The sequence below is a fragment of the Schistocerca americana genome, chromosome 4, assembly GCF_021461395.2.
Source record: "Schistocerca americana isolate TAMUIC-IGC-003095 chromosome 4, iqSchAmer2.1, whole genome shotgun sequence".
Classification (NCBI taxonomy): Eukaryota; Metazoa; Arthropoda; class Insecta; order Orthoptera; family Acrididae; genus Schistocerca; species Schistocerca americana.
Window position 1 is genome coordinate 831,804,160 of NC_060122.1, and position 16,200 is coordinate 831,820,359.

A 16,200-nucleotide genomic window follows, 5' to 3' on the forward strand; every position below is an offset into this window, starting at 1 on the left:
AGGTGTTAAATCCCACATCTTTCACGATTTGATCCATGTACCTCAGCCGTGGTCTTCCTCTTTTGGTCTTTTTCCCTCGAAATATCCCTCTATGATGGTGTTCAGGTAACCTTTATGTCTTAATAGATGGCCTGTAAATTGCACTCTTCTTTTAACCACTTCGTTTGTGACCTTGTCGATACATTTTATTTTGAGCATGCGTCTATAGCACCACATTTCAAAAGAATTTGGCTTCTGGTCTTCCTCTGTACCGAGAGTCCATGTTTCACACCCATAGCATGCCACACTCCACACATATGATTTCAAAAATCTTTTCCTGATTTAAAGGCTGATGCTCTTAGATGTTAAGATATTTTTCTTCTTGTTAAAAGCAGCCTTTGCTTGAGCAATTCTACTTCTCACTTCTGCCTTGCTCCTTCCATCTCTGGTAATATTACTGCCCAGATAAGTAAATTTATCAACTTGTTCAAGCAGTTCATTGCCTACATGAACTTGGACTTTCACTTGATCTTTTTTGTTGCATGCCATTACTTTTGTTTTTGCTTTATTAATTTTCATACTATATTCTTCCCCCATAACTTTATCCATTCTATTCAGTAGGACTACAAGATCTTCTTCACTTTCAGCCAGGACAGCTATATCATCGACATAGCTTATCATATCTATTCGTTGGCCATGAATTACTGCACCTGTCTGTGAATTTTCCCTTACTTTTTTCAGCGCCTCTTCAATGTATAGGTTAAAGATAACAGGGGATAGTGCGCAACCTTGTCGGACACCTTTCCGTATCTGCACCTCTTCTTGTTTTGTCCGTCCACGGATAACTGCTGTCTCGTTTTTGTACAGGTTCCATATCATTTTTTCTATCTTTATAGTCCATTCCTACTTTTTTCAGTGCCTCAAACATCCCATTTAACATTATCAAAGGCTTTCTCTACATCTACGAAAGCTATGAATGTTGTCAGGTTCTTATCTAGTCGTTTCTCTATTATTAGTTTTAGAGCAAATATTGCTTCTCTGGTTCCTCTATGTTTCTGGAATCCAAACTGGTCTTTGGAGAGTGTTGCTTCGACCTTTTTGTTCTATGCGTTTTAGGATAATTACGCAATAATTCATTCTTTTAATATTGGCAAGAACGAACACCGCACGTGCCTCTAGCAACAACGCAACAATTTTGCTCAAGAATATTTTCGTACATGTTGAAAATAAATTGAACGTTAGTCTGATTCGTGTCATTGTCGCGTCACTTATTGTTGTTAACTTGCACCGGGCACTGAAAGAAAAAAACGATACTTTGTATCGATATGGTACCAAAAGTGATGTCCATTTGTGAAATAACAGTTTTCATGTGTCGATGTCTTAGATTAGTTTTTGAAACTGAAGGAAAATATCAAAGTCCACGCTCCAGTTGTTTCAGCAGATGTTGATAGATTTTCTAACTGCAAGCACGTGTTATCTGACAACAGCCGTTCTTTCACTTTTGAGAACCTCTGCATGCTGACCAACATACACTACAGTTGTTCTAAGGTGATAATACAACAATTTTTGCACATTTTTAAAGAATGAGATATCTTAAAGAGAAACGTAGCGATTTTGAATCCATTATACTTTTTATAATTTAAGTTCCAGCGTCGTATCAATTTTTTCAGTACTTTAGATCATTTTTTAACTCACTTTACGTATGTTTTATATCATTTTTACGTAATTTTATCCATTTTCCAAGTAATTTTAGTGATAATTTTCAGGCAATTTAGGTCATAAAAATTCGGTTACAGGTGCTTTTTGATATTCGGAAACTAAATGATTTCTCAATAGGGATAGTTATCCTCCACCAGCCCCATCACTCCCTGGAGGTGGAACTGGTGACATGTCAGCTCAGACTGTGTTATCATTTTGCTGCACAGAGCAACGTGCCTGCCACCCAGTTCTTTTGTCCTAACTAAAACTAAGGGCAGATTTTTTACTTTCTAAGAAGCCATAAAATTGTTGATACACTGCTTCAGCTATTTTCATTCTTATTTTTACTTCACTAATCGTTTCAATGGTCATGCCTTCATCATCGTCATCAGGCGTTTACCCAAACGCAAAACGGCTTGATCTGAATGTCGTTGTGTACTATAAAGTGAACGTAATTTCGATGTCAAGTTCGAAGGACATATCTATGCTTTTCGATACAACACACCTGATAGATCAGAAGAAGCACCACATACGGAAGACACAGGATACAAATTCGAAAACATAAAAAAGTGACGTAAGAATGCTGCAAAAATTATATTAAAACCATGAGACAGAAGAGTATGAAGAACTTGAAACATTCATACACAACAAGGACATTACACAGAAATTGTTAAATGAAAAAACTGAATCCAAAATCAATCAATTTCTTTAAACGTTTTTCAGTTACAGACCTACTAATGAGACACCAGCAAAGTGTAAACGATAGTTATATAGACCATTTCTGTTAGTAATTTTCAGGAAATAATGTTCGTTAAAGGAGTAAGTAAGTGCTCCAATAATATGAATCTTCCAGATGTACTCCGTCTTCAGGCCACGAGTGGCCTACTGGGACCATCCGACCGCCGTGTCATCCTCAGTGGAGGATGCGGATAGGAAGGGCGTGGGGTCAGCATACCACTCTCCTAGTCGTTATGATGGTATTCTTAACCGAAGCCGCTACTATTCGGTCGAGTAGCTCCTCAATTGGCATCACGAGGCTGAGTGCACCCCGAAAATGGCAACAGCGATTGGCGGCCTGGATGGTCATCCATCCAAGTGCCGACCACGCCCGACACCGCTTAGCTTCGGTGATCTCACGGGAACCGGTGTAACCACTGCGGCAAGGCCGTTGCCCTAAACCTTCCAAAGGTACAGTTCCAAATTACCGATTTTCGTCACACGTCCATTCTTTTTAAATTTTTTTGTTACTGCACTGTTATGCAGAACTAAGAACCTATAACATAAATGCATCTCTATATATTTGAAGCAACTCCTGTCATATGTTCAGTGTCTTTGGGACAGTTAACACCTTCGAAATGTAAGATTTGCAAGAACAGGAATTTTGAGTTCTCCTTATTGTCACTGTGGTAATATACCTCCTATGCTTCAAGTGGTTCAAATGACTCTGAGCACTATGGGACTCAACTTCTGAGATCATCAGTCCCCTAGAACTTAGAACTACTTAAACCTAACTAACCTAGGGACATCACACACATCCATGCCCGAGGCAGGATTCGAACCTGCGACCGTAGCTGTCTCGCGGCTCCAGACTGTAGCTCCTAGAACCGCTCGGTCACTCCGGCCGGCACCTCCCATGCTGATCTGAGCCACAACTTCTTCGCTTGTTCCATTTTTAATGGAAGATCTGAGAAAAGCTTGCGTCAATGTGCCTTATGTGTTTCTCAGCGTCTTTTATGGCAACTCCGTCCAGATATAAAAGACAGCATTTAAATGCATGACTTCTCAAACTGCAGTACGGCTTGTATCTGTAATACGTAGTTATACAGAAATGAATGTTTAATAGCATATATGTGACGACTATTTCAAACGCATTGTATTTGTAATATTTATGGATATATGGTACTTTTTGGCCAAACGTCACATAAAATAAAAGAATTGTTACATCGTAAAGCGTGCACCTCACAGCAAATATATTAGCTCAGGTATAGTAAGGTAGAGCTTTCTTGTAGGCGAGTGGGTGGACTTAAGAATAGGTCCAGAGCTGATTAAAAGAGATTGACATATTTTACAATCGTATGTAAGTTACTGAAATGTAGATATGAAGTACATCTGCTAATGTAAATCATAAAAATTTCCATACAGTGCGCTGAATATGAAATTTTAACGAAATACACGAAGTATGGGGCAGCAGTTGGCAGTTATAGATGTTGACTGACCGCGCAAGATGGCGGAACCGGAGAAAAAATTGCGCTTATATATATCATCATGACGACGAGTGTACGAGAATACGCGTTGGCATAGTGAAATATAGTTGTGCAGAAGACTGTTATATAAAACAGAATGTTCTGTAAAATGTAAACTTCACTCGCAGGTTCGTGCCTAAGCGCCGACTCGGAAATCAGGACTTCTGAAAATACCTCAACAGTTTTTTGAAAACGCCGTTTTAAATGGGATTACTGCGCGTGAGCAACCAGACAGTAACCTTGCAACCTAAACTAGACCTCGAATTGCGTTACAGATCCGTCCGCCCCCACCCATGGTCACCAAATTCATTTTTCTTCTGCGCCAGTTCACATATTTCCCAAGGAGGCACTACTTCCCCGTCGGTTTGTGACACTAATTCGCAAATAATCCGCAGAAGACGCTACTGCAGGTCGCAGTTGATAATGCCAAATTTCGTTCCGTCAAGACCAGTTTAGCCTTCGAGTGCTGTAAATAACGCTAACGACTCTTCACCAGTTAAAGATGACACGCAGCCCTCCAACCACAGCACCGTCTGCCAAAGACATATGTATGTCACAAGCAAACTGAACGATGTAACAGTATCGTAATCCATATTATGAGAATGGTATGACCATAGAAACCGCGTAGTGCCGTTAAAAATGAAAATAAAAATGTCTGAAGCAGTGTAACAATAGTTTTTACTTTAGCCGATCTGTCGCAACCCTGTATGAGAGTCCATTGATGATAATGATGATGATGCCCCATACTCCTTGACAGAGCGTAGGGGACGATGCGGGAGACCCGCACCGCTGTACTAGGCAAGGTCCTAGCGGAGGTGGTTTGCCATAGCCTTCCTCCGATCGTAATGGGGATGAATGATGATGATGATGATGATGATGATGATGATGATGAAGACGACACAACACCCAGTCATCTCGAGGCAGGTGAAAATCCCTGATCCCACCGGGAATCGAACCCGGGACGCCGTGTTCGGGAAGCGAGAACACGAGCTGTGGACGACAGTCCATTCTGGACGACGTATTTGTCTATCTCTAAAGAGACTACAGAGATCTAGAAGGTACTCAGAAATTTACAGACTGCTAGGGCTTGTAGAGGGGAGTGAGTACATAATATTTTGATTAGGAACTCATGTCCCGAAACATACCGTTTCCGTTCTACGACGGTTTGAATTCAGATGTGTAACACGTCCACGTATGCTGAGGGTAAGTATGGAATGACTGTGCTCCTGCGATTCACTAAAGAAAATTCGGTGCACGGTTTAGGAGTATACAGACATGCTCCTTGGGTATATGGCGAAGCTCGAAGTGATGGGAGGGTCGTATCACGAAAGTTTTCCGCAACGTAGCACGCCATCGCACAAACTTTTTTACGCCGCACGTCTGAATTTGAAGGAGATGTACTGCATCGCGTTGAAGAGAATCCGTTAACGAGTATTCGAACAACTGCGCGTGAAATGGATGTTAGTCACAGAATCATCTGGGGCGTTCTGCGTGAACACAGATGCATCCGTACCCATTACAAAGGGTACTCGCTATGCGTCCACCATATTTTCCACAACGTGTTGCCTACTGCACGAGGTTGCTGCACTTGGTTCAAATGGCTCTGAGCACTATGCGACTTATCTTCTGAGGTTATCAGTTGCCCCCCATGAACCATGGACCTTGGCGTTGGTGGGGAGGCTTGCGTGCCTCAGCGATACAGATGGCCGTACCGTAGGTGCAACCACAACGGAGGGGTATCTGTTGAGAGGCCAGACAAACATGTGGTTCCTGAAGAGGGGCATCAGCCTTTTCAGTAGTTGCAGGGGCAACAGTCTGGATGATTGACTGATCTGGCCTTGTAACATTAACCAAAACGGCCTTGCTGTGCTGATACTGCGAACGGCTGAAAGCAAGGGGAAACTACAGCCGTAATTTTTCCCGAGAACATGCAGCTTTACTGTATGATTAAATGATGATGGCGTCCTCTTGGGTAAAATATTCCGGAGGTAAAATAGTCCCCCATTCGGATCTCCGGGCGGGGACTACTCAAGAGGACGTCGTTATCAGGAGAAAGAAAACTGGCATTCTACGGATCGGAGCGTGCAATGTCAGATCCCTTAATCGGGCAGGTAGGTTAGAAAATTTAAAAAGGGAAATGGATAGGTTAAAGTTAGATATAGTGGGAATTAGTGAAGTTCGGTGGCAGGAGGAACAAGACTTTTGGTCAGGTGATTACAGGGTTATAAATACAAAATCAAATAATGGTAATGCAGGAGTAGGTTTAATAATGAATAAAAAATAGGAGTGCGGGTTAGCTACTACAAACAGCATAGTGAACGCATTATTGTGGCCAAGATAGACACAAAGCCCATGCCCACTACAGTAGTACAAGTTTATATGCCAACTAGCTCTGCAGATGATGGAGAAATTGATGAAATGTATGACGAGATAAAAGAAATTATTCAGGTAGTGAAGGCAGACGAAAATTTAATAGTCATGGGTGACTGGAATTCGTCAGTAGGAAAAGGGAGAGAAGGAAACATAGTAGGTGAATATGGATTGGGGGGAAGAAATGAAAGAGGAAGCCGCCTTGTAGAATTTTGCACAGAGCATAACTTAATCATAGCTAACACTTGGTTCAAGAATCATAAAAGAAGGTTGTATACCTGGAAGAATCCTGGAGATACTAAAAGGTATCAGATAGATTACATAATGGTAAGACAGAGATTTAGGAACCAGGTTTTAAATTGTAAGACATTTCCAGGGACAGATGTGGATTCTGACCACAATCTATTGGTTATGAACTGCAGATTGAAACTGAAGAAACTGCAAAAAGGCGGCAATTTAAGGAGATGGGACTTGGATAAACTGAAAGAACCAGAGGTTGTAGAGAGTTTCAGGGAGAGCATAAGGGAACAATTGACAGGAATGGGGGAAAGAAATACAGTAGAAGAAGAATGGGTAGCTCTGAGGGATGAAGTAGTGAAGGCAGCAGAGGATCAAGTAGGTAAAAAGACGAGGGCTAATAGAAATCCTTGGGTAACAGAAGAAATATTGAATTTAATTGATGAAAGGAGAAAATATAAAAATGCAGTAAATGAAGCAGGCAAAAAGGAATACAAACGTCTCAAAAATGAGATTGACAGGAAGTGCAAAATGGCTAAGCAGGGATGGCTAGAGTACAAATGTAAGGATGTAGAGGCTTGTCTCACTAGGGGTAAGATAGATACTGCCTACAGGAAAATTAAAGAGACCTTTGGAGAGAAGAGAACCACTTGTATGAATATCAAGAGCTCAGATGGCAACCCAGTTCTAAGCAAAGAAAGGAAGGCAGAAGGGTGGAAGGAGTATATAGAGGGTTTATATAAGGGTGATGTACTTGAGGACAATATTATTGAAATGGAAGAGGATGTAGATGAAGATGAAATGGGAGATAAGATACTGCGTGAAGAGTTTGACAGAGCACTGAAAGACCTGAGTCGAAACAAGGCCCCGGGAGTAGACAACATTCCATTAAAACTACTGATGGCCTTGGGAGAGCCAGTCATAACAAAACTCTACCATATGGTGAGCAAGATGTATGTCACAGGCGAAATAACCACAGACTTCAAGAAGAATATAATAATTCCAATCCCAAAGAAAGCAGGTGTTGACAGATGTGAAAATTACAGAACTATCAGTTTAATAAGTCACAGCTGCAAAATACTAACGCGAATTCTTTACAGACGAATGGAAAAACTGGTAGAAGCGGACCTCGGGGAGGATCAGTTTGGATTCCGTAGAAATGTTGGAACACGTGAGGCAATACTAACCTTACGACTTATCTTAGAAGAAAGAGTAAGAAAAGGCAAACCTACGTTTCTAGCATTTGTAGACTTAGAGAAAGCTTTTGACAACGTTAACTGGAATACTCTCTTTCAAATTCTGAAGGTGGCAGAGGTAAAATACAGGGAGCGAAAGGCTATTTACAATTTGTACAGAAACCAGATGGCAGTTATAAGAGTCGAGGGGCATGAAAGGGAAGCAGTGGTTGGGAAAGGAGTGAGACAGGGTTGTAGCCTCTCCCCGATGTTATTCAATCTGTATATTGAGCAAGCAGTAAAGGAAACAAAAGAAAAATTCGGAGTAGGTATTAAAATTCATGGAGAAGAAGTAAAAACTTTGAGGTTCGCCGATGACATTCTAATTCTGTCAGAGACAGCAAAGGACTTGGAAGAGCAGTTGAACGGAATGGACAGTGTCTTGAAGGGAGGGTATAAGATGAACATCAACAAAAGCAAAACGAGGATAATGGAATGTAGTCAAATTAAATCGGGTGATGCTGAGGGAATTAGATTAGGAAATGAGACACTTAAAGTAGTAAAGGAGTTTTGCTATTTAGGGAGTAAAATAACTGATGATTGTCGAAGTAGAGAGGGTATAAAATGTAGACTGGCAATGGCAAGGAAATCGTTTCTGAAGAAGAGAAATTTGTTAACATCGAGTATAGATTTAAGTGTCAGGAAGTCGTTTCTGAAAGTATTTGTATGGAGTGTAGCCATGTATGGAAGTGAAACATGGACGATAACCAGTTTGGACAAGAAGAGAATAGAAGCTTTCGAAATGTGGTGCTACAGAAGAATGCTGAAGATAAGGTGGGTAGATCACGTAACTAATGAATAGGTATTGAATAGGATTGGGGAGAAGAGAAGTTTGTGGCATAACTTGACTACAAGAAGGGATCGGTTGGTAGGACATGTTTTGAGGCATCAAGGGATCACAAATTTAGCATTGGAGGGCAGCGTGGAGGGTAAAAATCGTAGAGGGAGACCAAGAGATCAATACACTAAGCAGATTCAGATGGATGTAGGTTGCAGTAAGTACTGGGAGATGAAGAAGCTTGCACAGGATAGAGTAGCATGGAGAGCTGCATCAAACCAGTCTCAGGACTGAAGACCACAACAACAACAAGGACGTAGAACTAATTAAACCTAGCTAACCTAAGGACATCACACACATCCATGCCCGAGGCAGGATTCGAACCTGCGACCGTAGTGGTCGCTCGGTTCCTACCTGCAGCGCCTAGAACCGCACGGCCACTCCGGCCGGCGGTTGCTGCACTGATGCGTCGGCAGATCCCAGTTTCCACGTGACGTTCTGTTCACAGATGAATGTGAATTCAGTAGGGACTGTCTTCTGGATTGGCGAAACAGCCACATCTGGGCAGACGAAGCCCTCGTACCACGCATGTTCAGGGATTTCAGCACCGGTTTGGTGTTAATGTGTTGGCAGGTATTTTGGACGGTTGTCTAGTCGGCGATACCTCCTTCCATTCAAGCTAGCTGGTCCTGCATACTTGATCTTCCTACAAAACGTATTGGACCCATTCTTGGAAGCTGTGCGACCGACTGTAGGCCAGGAAATGTGGTTTGAGCATGATAGCGCACCATCTAATTTCTCATGTGCGGCTCGGAGACATCTCAACGGACGATACAGTGAAAGATGCATAGGTCACAGTGGTGGGACCGTGTGGCCGCCGTGATCGCCGGACTTAACTCCTATGGACTGTTTCTCGTGAGGTCGTATGCAAAGTTTAATTTATGAGACTCCTTTAGAGACAGATGAGGATCTGCTGGCACGAGTTCTGTGCAGTTATGAAGTATCCACTGTTCAGCGATCAGCGCAGCACCGCGAAACGTCATGAAGAAGACGGTGACCCTCGCGCCAACGGAAAGAGCGGGCAGCGCCACACCTCCAGGAAGACAGAGTTCAGCACCCCCTGTCAACGCTGATTTTACCAGCCGCCCGTCGTTGGTCGGCCCCAGTTCGGTCACAGACTTCGAGAGCATAAGTACTGAGTAATACAAGTGTTGACCAGAAGGCAATGCACCACATTTTTTTCTTCAACAGTTTTTTGCTGAACATAATGAGAATTACACACACGAAAGAATGGTGTTTTATCTGCACACCCTATTTTTCCACGTAATCTCCATCCTGTCCTGTGGCCTTCCTCCAACGTGGAACAAGGACGTTTATGCCCCGTCTGCACCAATGCTTGTTCTCGTGGTAGAGCCAGTGCTTTACTGTGTGAATCACCTTCTCATCGTACATCGTACTCCAAGTTTAAACGCAGCCAAAACCTCTCAGACAAACAGAAGCTAAACGATGTCAAAGGTAGCGTAAGGAGGGCTATGCGTGAAGCGTTCAGTGAATTCGAAAGTAAAATTCTATGTACCGACTTGACAGAAAATCCTAGGAAGTTCTGGTCTTACGTTAAATCAGTAAGTGGCGCGAAGCAGCATATCCAGACACTCCGGGATGATGATGGCATTGAAACAGAGGATGACACGCGTAAAGCTGAAATACTAAACACCTTTTTCCAAAGCTGTTTCACAGAGCAAGACCGCACTGCAGTTCCTTCTCTAAATCCTCGCACAAACGAAAAAATGGCTGACATCGAAATAAGTGTCCAAGGAATAGAAAAGCAACTGGAATCACTCACCAGAGGAAAGTCCACTGGACCTGACGGGATACCAATTCGATTCTACACAGAGTACGCGAAAGAACTTGCCCCCCTTCTAACAGCCGTGTACCGCAAGTCGCTAGTGGAACGGAGGGTTCCAAATGATTGGAAAAGAGCACAGGTAGTCCCAGTCTTCAAGAAGGGTCGTCGAGCAGATGCGCAAAACTGTAGACCTATATCTCTGACGTCGATCTGTTGTAGAATTTTAGAACATGTTTTTTGCTCGAGTATCATGTCGTTTTTGGAAACCCAGAATCTACTATGTAGGAATCAACATGGATTCCGGAAACAGCGATCGTGTGAGACCCAACTCGCTTTGTTTGTTCATGAGACCAGAAAATATTAGATACAGGCTCCCAGGTAGATGCTATTTTTCTTGACTTCCGGAAGGCGTTCGATACAGTTCCGCACTGTCGCCTGATAAACAAAGTAAGATTCTACGGAATATCAGACCAGCATGTTGTTATCAATGGAGAGACGTCTACAGACGTTAAAGTAACCTCTGGCGTGCCACAGGGGAGTGCTATGGGACCATTGCTTTTCACAATATATATAAAAGACCTAGTGGATAGTGTCGGAAGTTCCATGCGGCTTTTCGCGGATGATGCTGTAGTATACAAAGAAGTTGCAGCATTAGAAAATTGTAGCGAAATGCAGGAAAATCTGCAGCGGATAGGCACTTGGTGCAGGGATTGGCAACTGTCCCTTAACATAGACAAATGTAGTGTATTGCGAATACATAGAAAGAAGTATCCTTTATTGTATGATTATATGATAGCGGAACAAACACTCGTAGCAGTTACTTCTGTAAAATATCTGGGAGTGTGCGTGCGGAACGATTTGAAGTGGAATGATCATATAAAATTAATTGTTGGTAAGGCGGGTATCAGGTTGAGGTTCATTGGGAGAGTCTTTAGAAAATGTAGTCCATCAACAAAGGAGGAGAAAATGTAGTCCATCAACAAAGGAGGTGGCTTGCAAAACACTCGTTCGACCTATACTTGAGTATTGCTCATCAGTGTGGGATCCGTACCAGATCGGGTTGACGGAGGAGGTAGAGAAGATACAAAGAAGAGCGGCGCGTTTCGTCACAGGGTTATTTGGTAACCATGATAGCGTTACGGAGATGTTTAGCAAACTCAAGTGGCAGACTCTGCAAGAGAGGCGCTGTGCATCGCGGTGTAGCTTGCTCGCCAGGTTTCGAGAGGGTGCGTTTCTGGATGAGGTATCGAATATATTGCTTCCCCCTACTTATACCTCCCGAGGAGATCACGAATGTAAAATTAGAGAGATTAGAGCGCGCACGGAGACTTTCAGACAGTCGTTCTTCCCGCGAACCATACGCGACTGGAACAGGAAAGGGAGGTAATGACAGTGGCACGTAAAGTGCCCTCCGCCACACACCGTTGGGTGGCTTGCGGAGTATAAATGTAGATGTAGATGTACTCAAAATGGATTCCACAAATGGCCTCCTTTAATGGCCCAGACATCAGTTCGCTGCAACACGTCAGGTGTGACAGCCGTGGATGGTCTCCCCGACCGCTGCAAATCGTGGAGCTCAGCCGAACCGCCTCCTGATGACCTCACCCTCCGTGCCCAGCGTCTAACTGTACTTCTGACGACAGCAGATGCTTCATAGACTTTGCATAAGCGTTCGTGAATATTCCGAACAGTTTCTGTGGTATCGATAGCTACGATGCCACGACGTAGGTGCAAGTTCGTAGGTTGGCACTACGACACCGACACAGACGACAGCGACCTCTAGGCGGCGCTGTGCAGCTCTACGAGCGCCGCTCCACATTCAGCCCATTTGATTCCGAGTAGGCGACCAAGCAACACTGTTTCTATTTCATAGTGGGCTAGCCACTACAGATTTTGCCTGTGTAACTTCTGTGAGCTTGAGACATCCGGCTTGGCACCTACGTGCTCCTCAGTGCAAAGTTATGTATACATCTTCTTGCTAAAGTAAAGGTGAGTTAAGTTCACACAGCAGTACCGAGAGTTCTAGCTCACCTGCTCCTCCTAGCTTCCTACATTCGGCCTACCCTTCAGTTTACAGGAGCAGACCCACGCGCCGCCTACCAGGCCGGATACAAAAGTTTCTTTCTCTGCAGTGAGAAATTCAATGACGGCACGTTGCTTGTAACGTACATCACCTACAGACGCCATTTTGAAACTGTCCTCCATCTACGCTATCTGTCGGAAGTGAAGGAAACTTTGGCACGCTCGCTCAGGAGACTTCAAATAATACATATGTAACGTTTCATATTCGTAGAATTGTTTTCGACTGAGAAAAAAAGAGTGGCGCATTACTTTCTGCGCAACCCTTATGGAAAGATAATAGTTTACCAGCTTTCCGCGAACAGTAATAGAGAGCAAAGTAATTGCGCGTAGGAGGCACAGCAAGCACATCAAACCACTTCATAACGAGAAGTAAGTTACGTTTCTTTTCGTTTTAGAAATAGAGAGTTCTATTAATGTGCAGTTTAATGTACAGATCATTTTGGACTCCTGCCACTGGCCAGCACAATTTCTCTCCTCCCTAGTTTGTGTGGGTGCTGAATCCCACAGTAGCCGACACAAGCTCTGGCCGCTGCGCTAGAAACTCAAGAGACGGCAGGTCGGATTGAGAGTTTGTGCCAAAATATGCTTCGTAGGTACAATGTCTGTAACGAAGCTGGTGGTCGCCACATCGAGGCATTGCTGTACTGCATCAGTACTGTTCTGTACGTATATTATGCTGGTTTTTTTCTTGTTTTGGAATAATGTAAACACGTAATATTTAAATGTTAGTACAAGCAAATGTGCTTAGTGATAAGTGAATGTTTCCTTCCGAATTGTTACCAAACAATTGTATTGTGTCACGCCTAATTCAGTTCCTCCAGCAGAAGTGGATCAGTCAGACATCTGTATTGAATCTTCTAATAATTTCCGGGTATGCAGCCGGATCCGTCGACATTCTGCCACGATATTTCGGCCCAGAGACGCCCGCCATCATCAGGTGAGTACACAAGTACTGAAGAGCCCAGGTGCAGTCGCGGTATTTATGCCGAATCTCGCGCATGCGAAATGTTCTGGCATCCTACAGCGCATGCGTCAGGTGTTGACATGCGCGACATAGCCGAGTTGTACGTGCTGCCCTCAGTGGTGAAAGTGACAGTATCGAATGACGCCGTCGATTCCGCTGTGATTGTATAATTTTAATAATAGGATTCCAATTTTTACTCAGCTGAAAGCCGTTGTCACGATTTATAAGATTATCGGCAAGACGTATTTCCACTGATTCTTTGATTACGGAATCCCAAAATCCGGAGCCGGGCCCTGGTTGGATCCGTTAAAGACGATTTACAACTGAAGAAAGCAGGCGTCTACAAAATTCCCTGTGAATGTGGCTCTGCATATATTGGCCAGACGACAAGAACTGTCCACGAACGATGTACAGAGCATGAAAGATACACCCGTCTGCGACAACCGTCAAAATCGGCAGCAGCAGAGCACTGTATTTCTTTGGGACATTCAATGGAATACAATGGAACAAAAATTTTAGCTCCGGTCTTGCCGATAATCTTATAAATCGTGACAACGGCTTTCAGCTGGATAAAAATTGGAATCCTGTTATTAAAATTGTACAATCACAGCGAAATCGACGGCGTCATTCCATACTCAATGACTAGATGATCTTTTACTTTCACCACCGAGGGCAGCACGTACAACTCGGCTATGCCGCGCATGTCAACACCTGACGCATGCGCTGTAGGATGCCAGTGGATTTCGCATGCGCGAGATTCGGCATAAATACCGCGACTGCACCTGGGCTCTTCAGTAGTTGTGTACTCACCTGATGATGGCCGGGCGTCTCTGGACCGAAATATCGTGGCAGAATGTCGACGGGATCCGGCTGCATATCTGGAAATTATTAGAAGAAGAAATACGCCGGGAAAATTTCAGAAGTCACATCTGTATTGAAGGCGCCGTAGACGGAAACGGCAAGTTACCGAACATGGGTTCGCATTCAAAATATTGTGCACTCACTCCGCTCTACAAGTGCTGTATATAAGTTTGTAATTGGAATTTCCGAACACCCTGTATATCATACGTAGGTGATTCTCTTTACTTTTTCTGGCCGCGACAGTGTCGAAACTTTGGACCTTGAAACGTCCGACGCCAACTGACTCAAATCGGACTAGAGGCGAGCTGCGCCAGTTAGCAGAGGGAGGCGCGCGCTGTCTGGCGGACCGCGGGCTGGCTGCTGCTGCTGCTGCTGCTGACCTTCCTGCAGGGCTTGGGGCTGATCTCGAAGCTGGCCTTGAACTGGCGGCGCTGCGCCGACGTCAGGATGGTGCGCGGCCTCTTGGGGCCGCGCCGGCCGTCCCGCGGCCGCGAGTTCTCGTCCAGCACGTCGTCCTCCACTGCTGAAACACCAGGCCCACACGTCGAGGACACCGCAAAAAAAAAGAAGGTTCAAATGGCTCTGAGCACTATGGGACTTAACTTCTAAGGTCATCAGTCCCCTAGAACCTACAACTACTTAAACCTAACTAACCTAAGGATATCACACACATCCATGCCCGAGGCAGGATTCGAACCTGCGACCGTAGCGGTCACGCGGTTCCAGACTGCAGCACCTAGAACTGCTCGGCCACCCGGCCCGGAAGAGAGAACACCGCACCACCGTGCTCAGCTATACGCGCTACCCATTATACTGTTCTACCAGCTTTGGAAAGTGAAATGTTACGATGTTTCTAAAATGTACTGATTAGCTCTCGTTTTTAGGTAGTTGTATGTATTAATGTATCTTACAATAAAAGTAAAAAAAAGTACCTTAAAAGCGTATCTTTTTGTAAAGAAAATAAATCTTTTGTTAGTTACTAGTACAGTACACAATAAAATAATGTTCATATTACTACACCGATTGCACCTTATACACTACTGGCCATTAAAACTGCTACACCAAGAAGAAATGCAGATGATAAACGGGTATTCATTGAACAAATATATTATACTAGAACCGACATGTGATTACATTTTCACGCAATTTGGGTGCATAGATCCTGAGAAATCAGTACCCAGAACAACCACCTCTGGCCGTAATAACGGCCTCGATACGCCTGGGCCTGAGTCAAACAGAGCTTGGATGGCGTGTGCAGGTACAGCTGCCCATGCACCTTCAACACGATACCACAGTTCATCAGTAGTAGTCAATGGCGTATTGTGACGAGCCAGTTGCTCGTCCACCATTGACCAAACGTTTTCAGTTGTTGAGAGATCTGGAGAATATGCTGGCCAGGACAGCAGTCGTTCTGTATCCAGAAAGGCCCGTACAGGACCTGCAACATGCGGTCGTGCATTATCCTGCTGAAATCTAGGGTTTCGCAGGGATCGAATGAAGGGTAGAGCCACGGATCGTAACACATCTGAAATGCAACGTCCACTGTTCAAGGTGCCGTCAATGCGAACAGCAGGTGACCGAGACGTGTAACCAGTGGCACTCCATATCATCACGCCAGTATGGCGATGACGGATACACGCTTCCAATGTGCGTTCACCGCGATGTCGCCAAACAAGGATGCGACCATCATGATGCTGTAAACAGAACCTGGATTCATCCGAAAAAATGACGTTTTGCCATTCGTGCACCCAGGTTCGTCGTTGAGTACACCATTGCAGGCGCTCCTGTCTGTGATGCAGCGTCAAGGGTAACCGTAGCCACGGTCTCCGAGCTGATAGTCCATGCTGCTGCAAATGTCGTCGAACTGTTCGTGCAGATGGTTGTTGTGTTGCAAACGTCGGCAAATG

The 16,200-nt window shown here is 44.2% G+C and overlaps 1 protein-coding gene across 1 annotated transcript in view; it reads right to left on the bottom strand.

Moving 5' to 3' along the window:
- LOC124613838 (LIM homeobox transcription factor 1-beta-like) overlaps window positions 1-16,200 on the bottom strand; it is a 123,939-nt gene that overhangs the window by 24,849 nt on the left and 82,890 nt on the right. Inside the window, exon 4 of the mRNA XM_047142561.1 lies at window positions 14,674-14,816. Within this exon, the coding sequence (XP_046998517.1) occupies window positions 14,674-14,816 (143 nt within the window). The remainder of the gene's footprint in view (window positions 1-14,673; window positions 14,817-16,200) is intronic.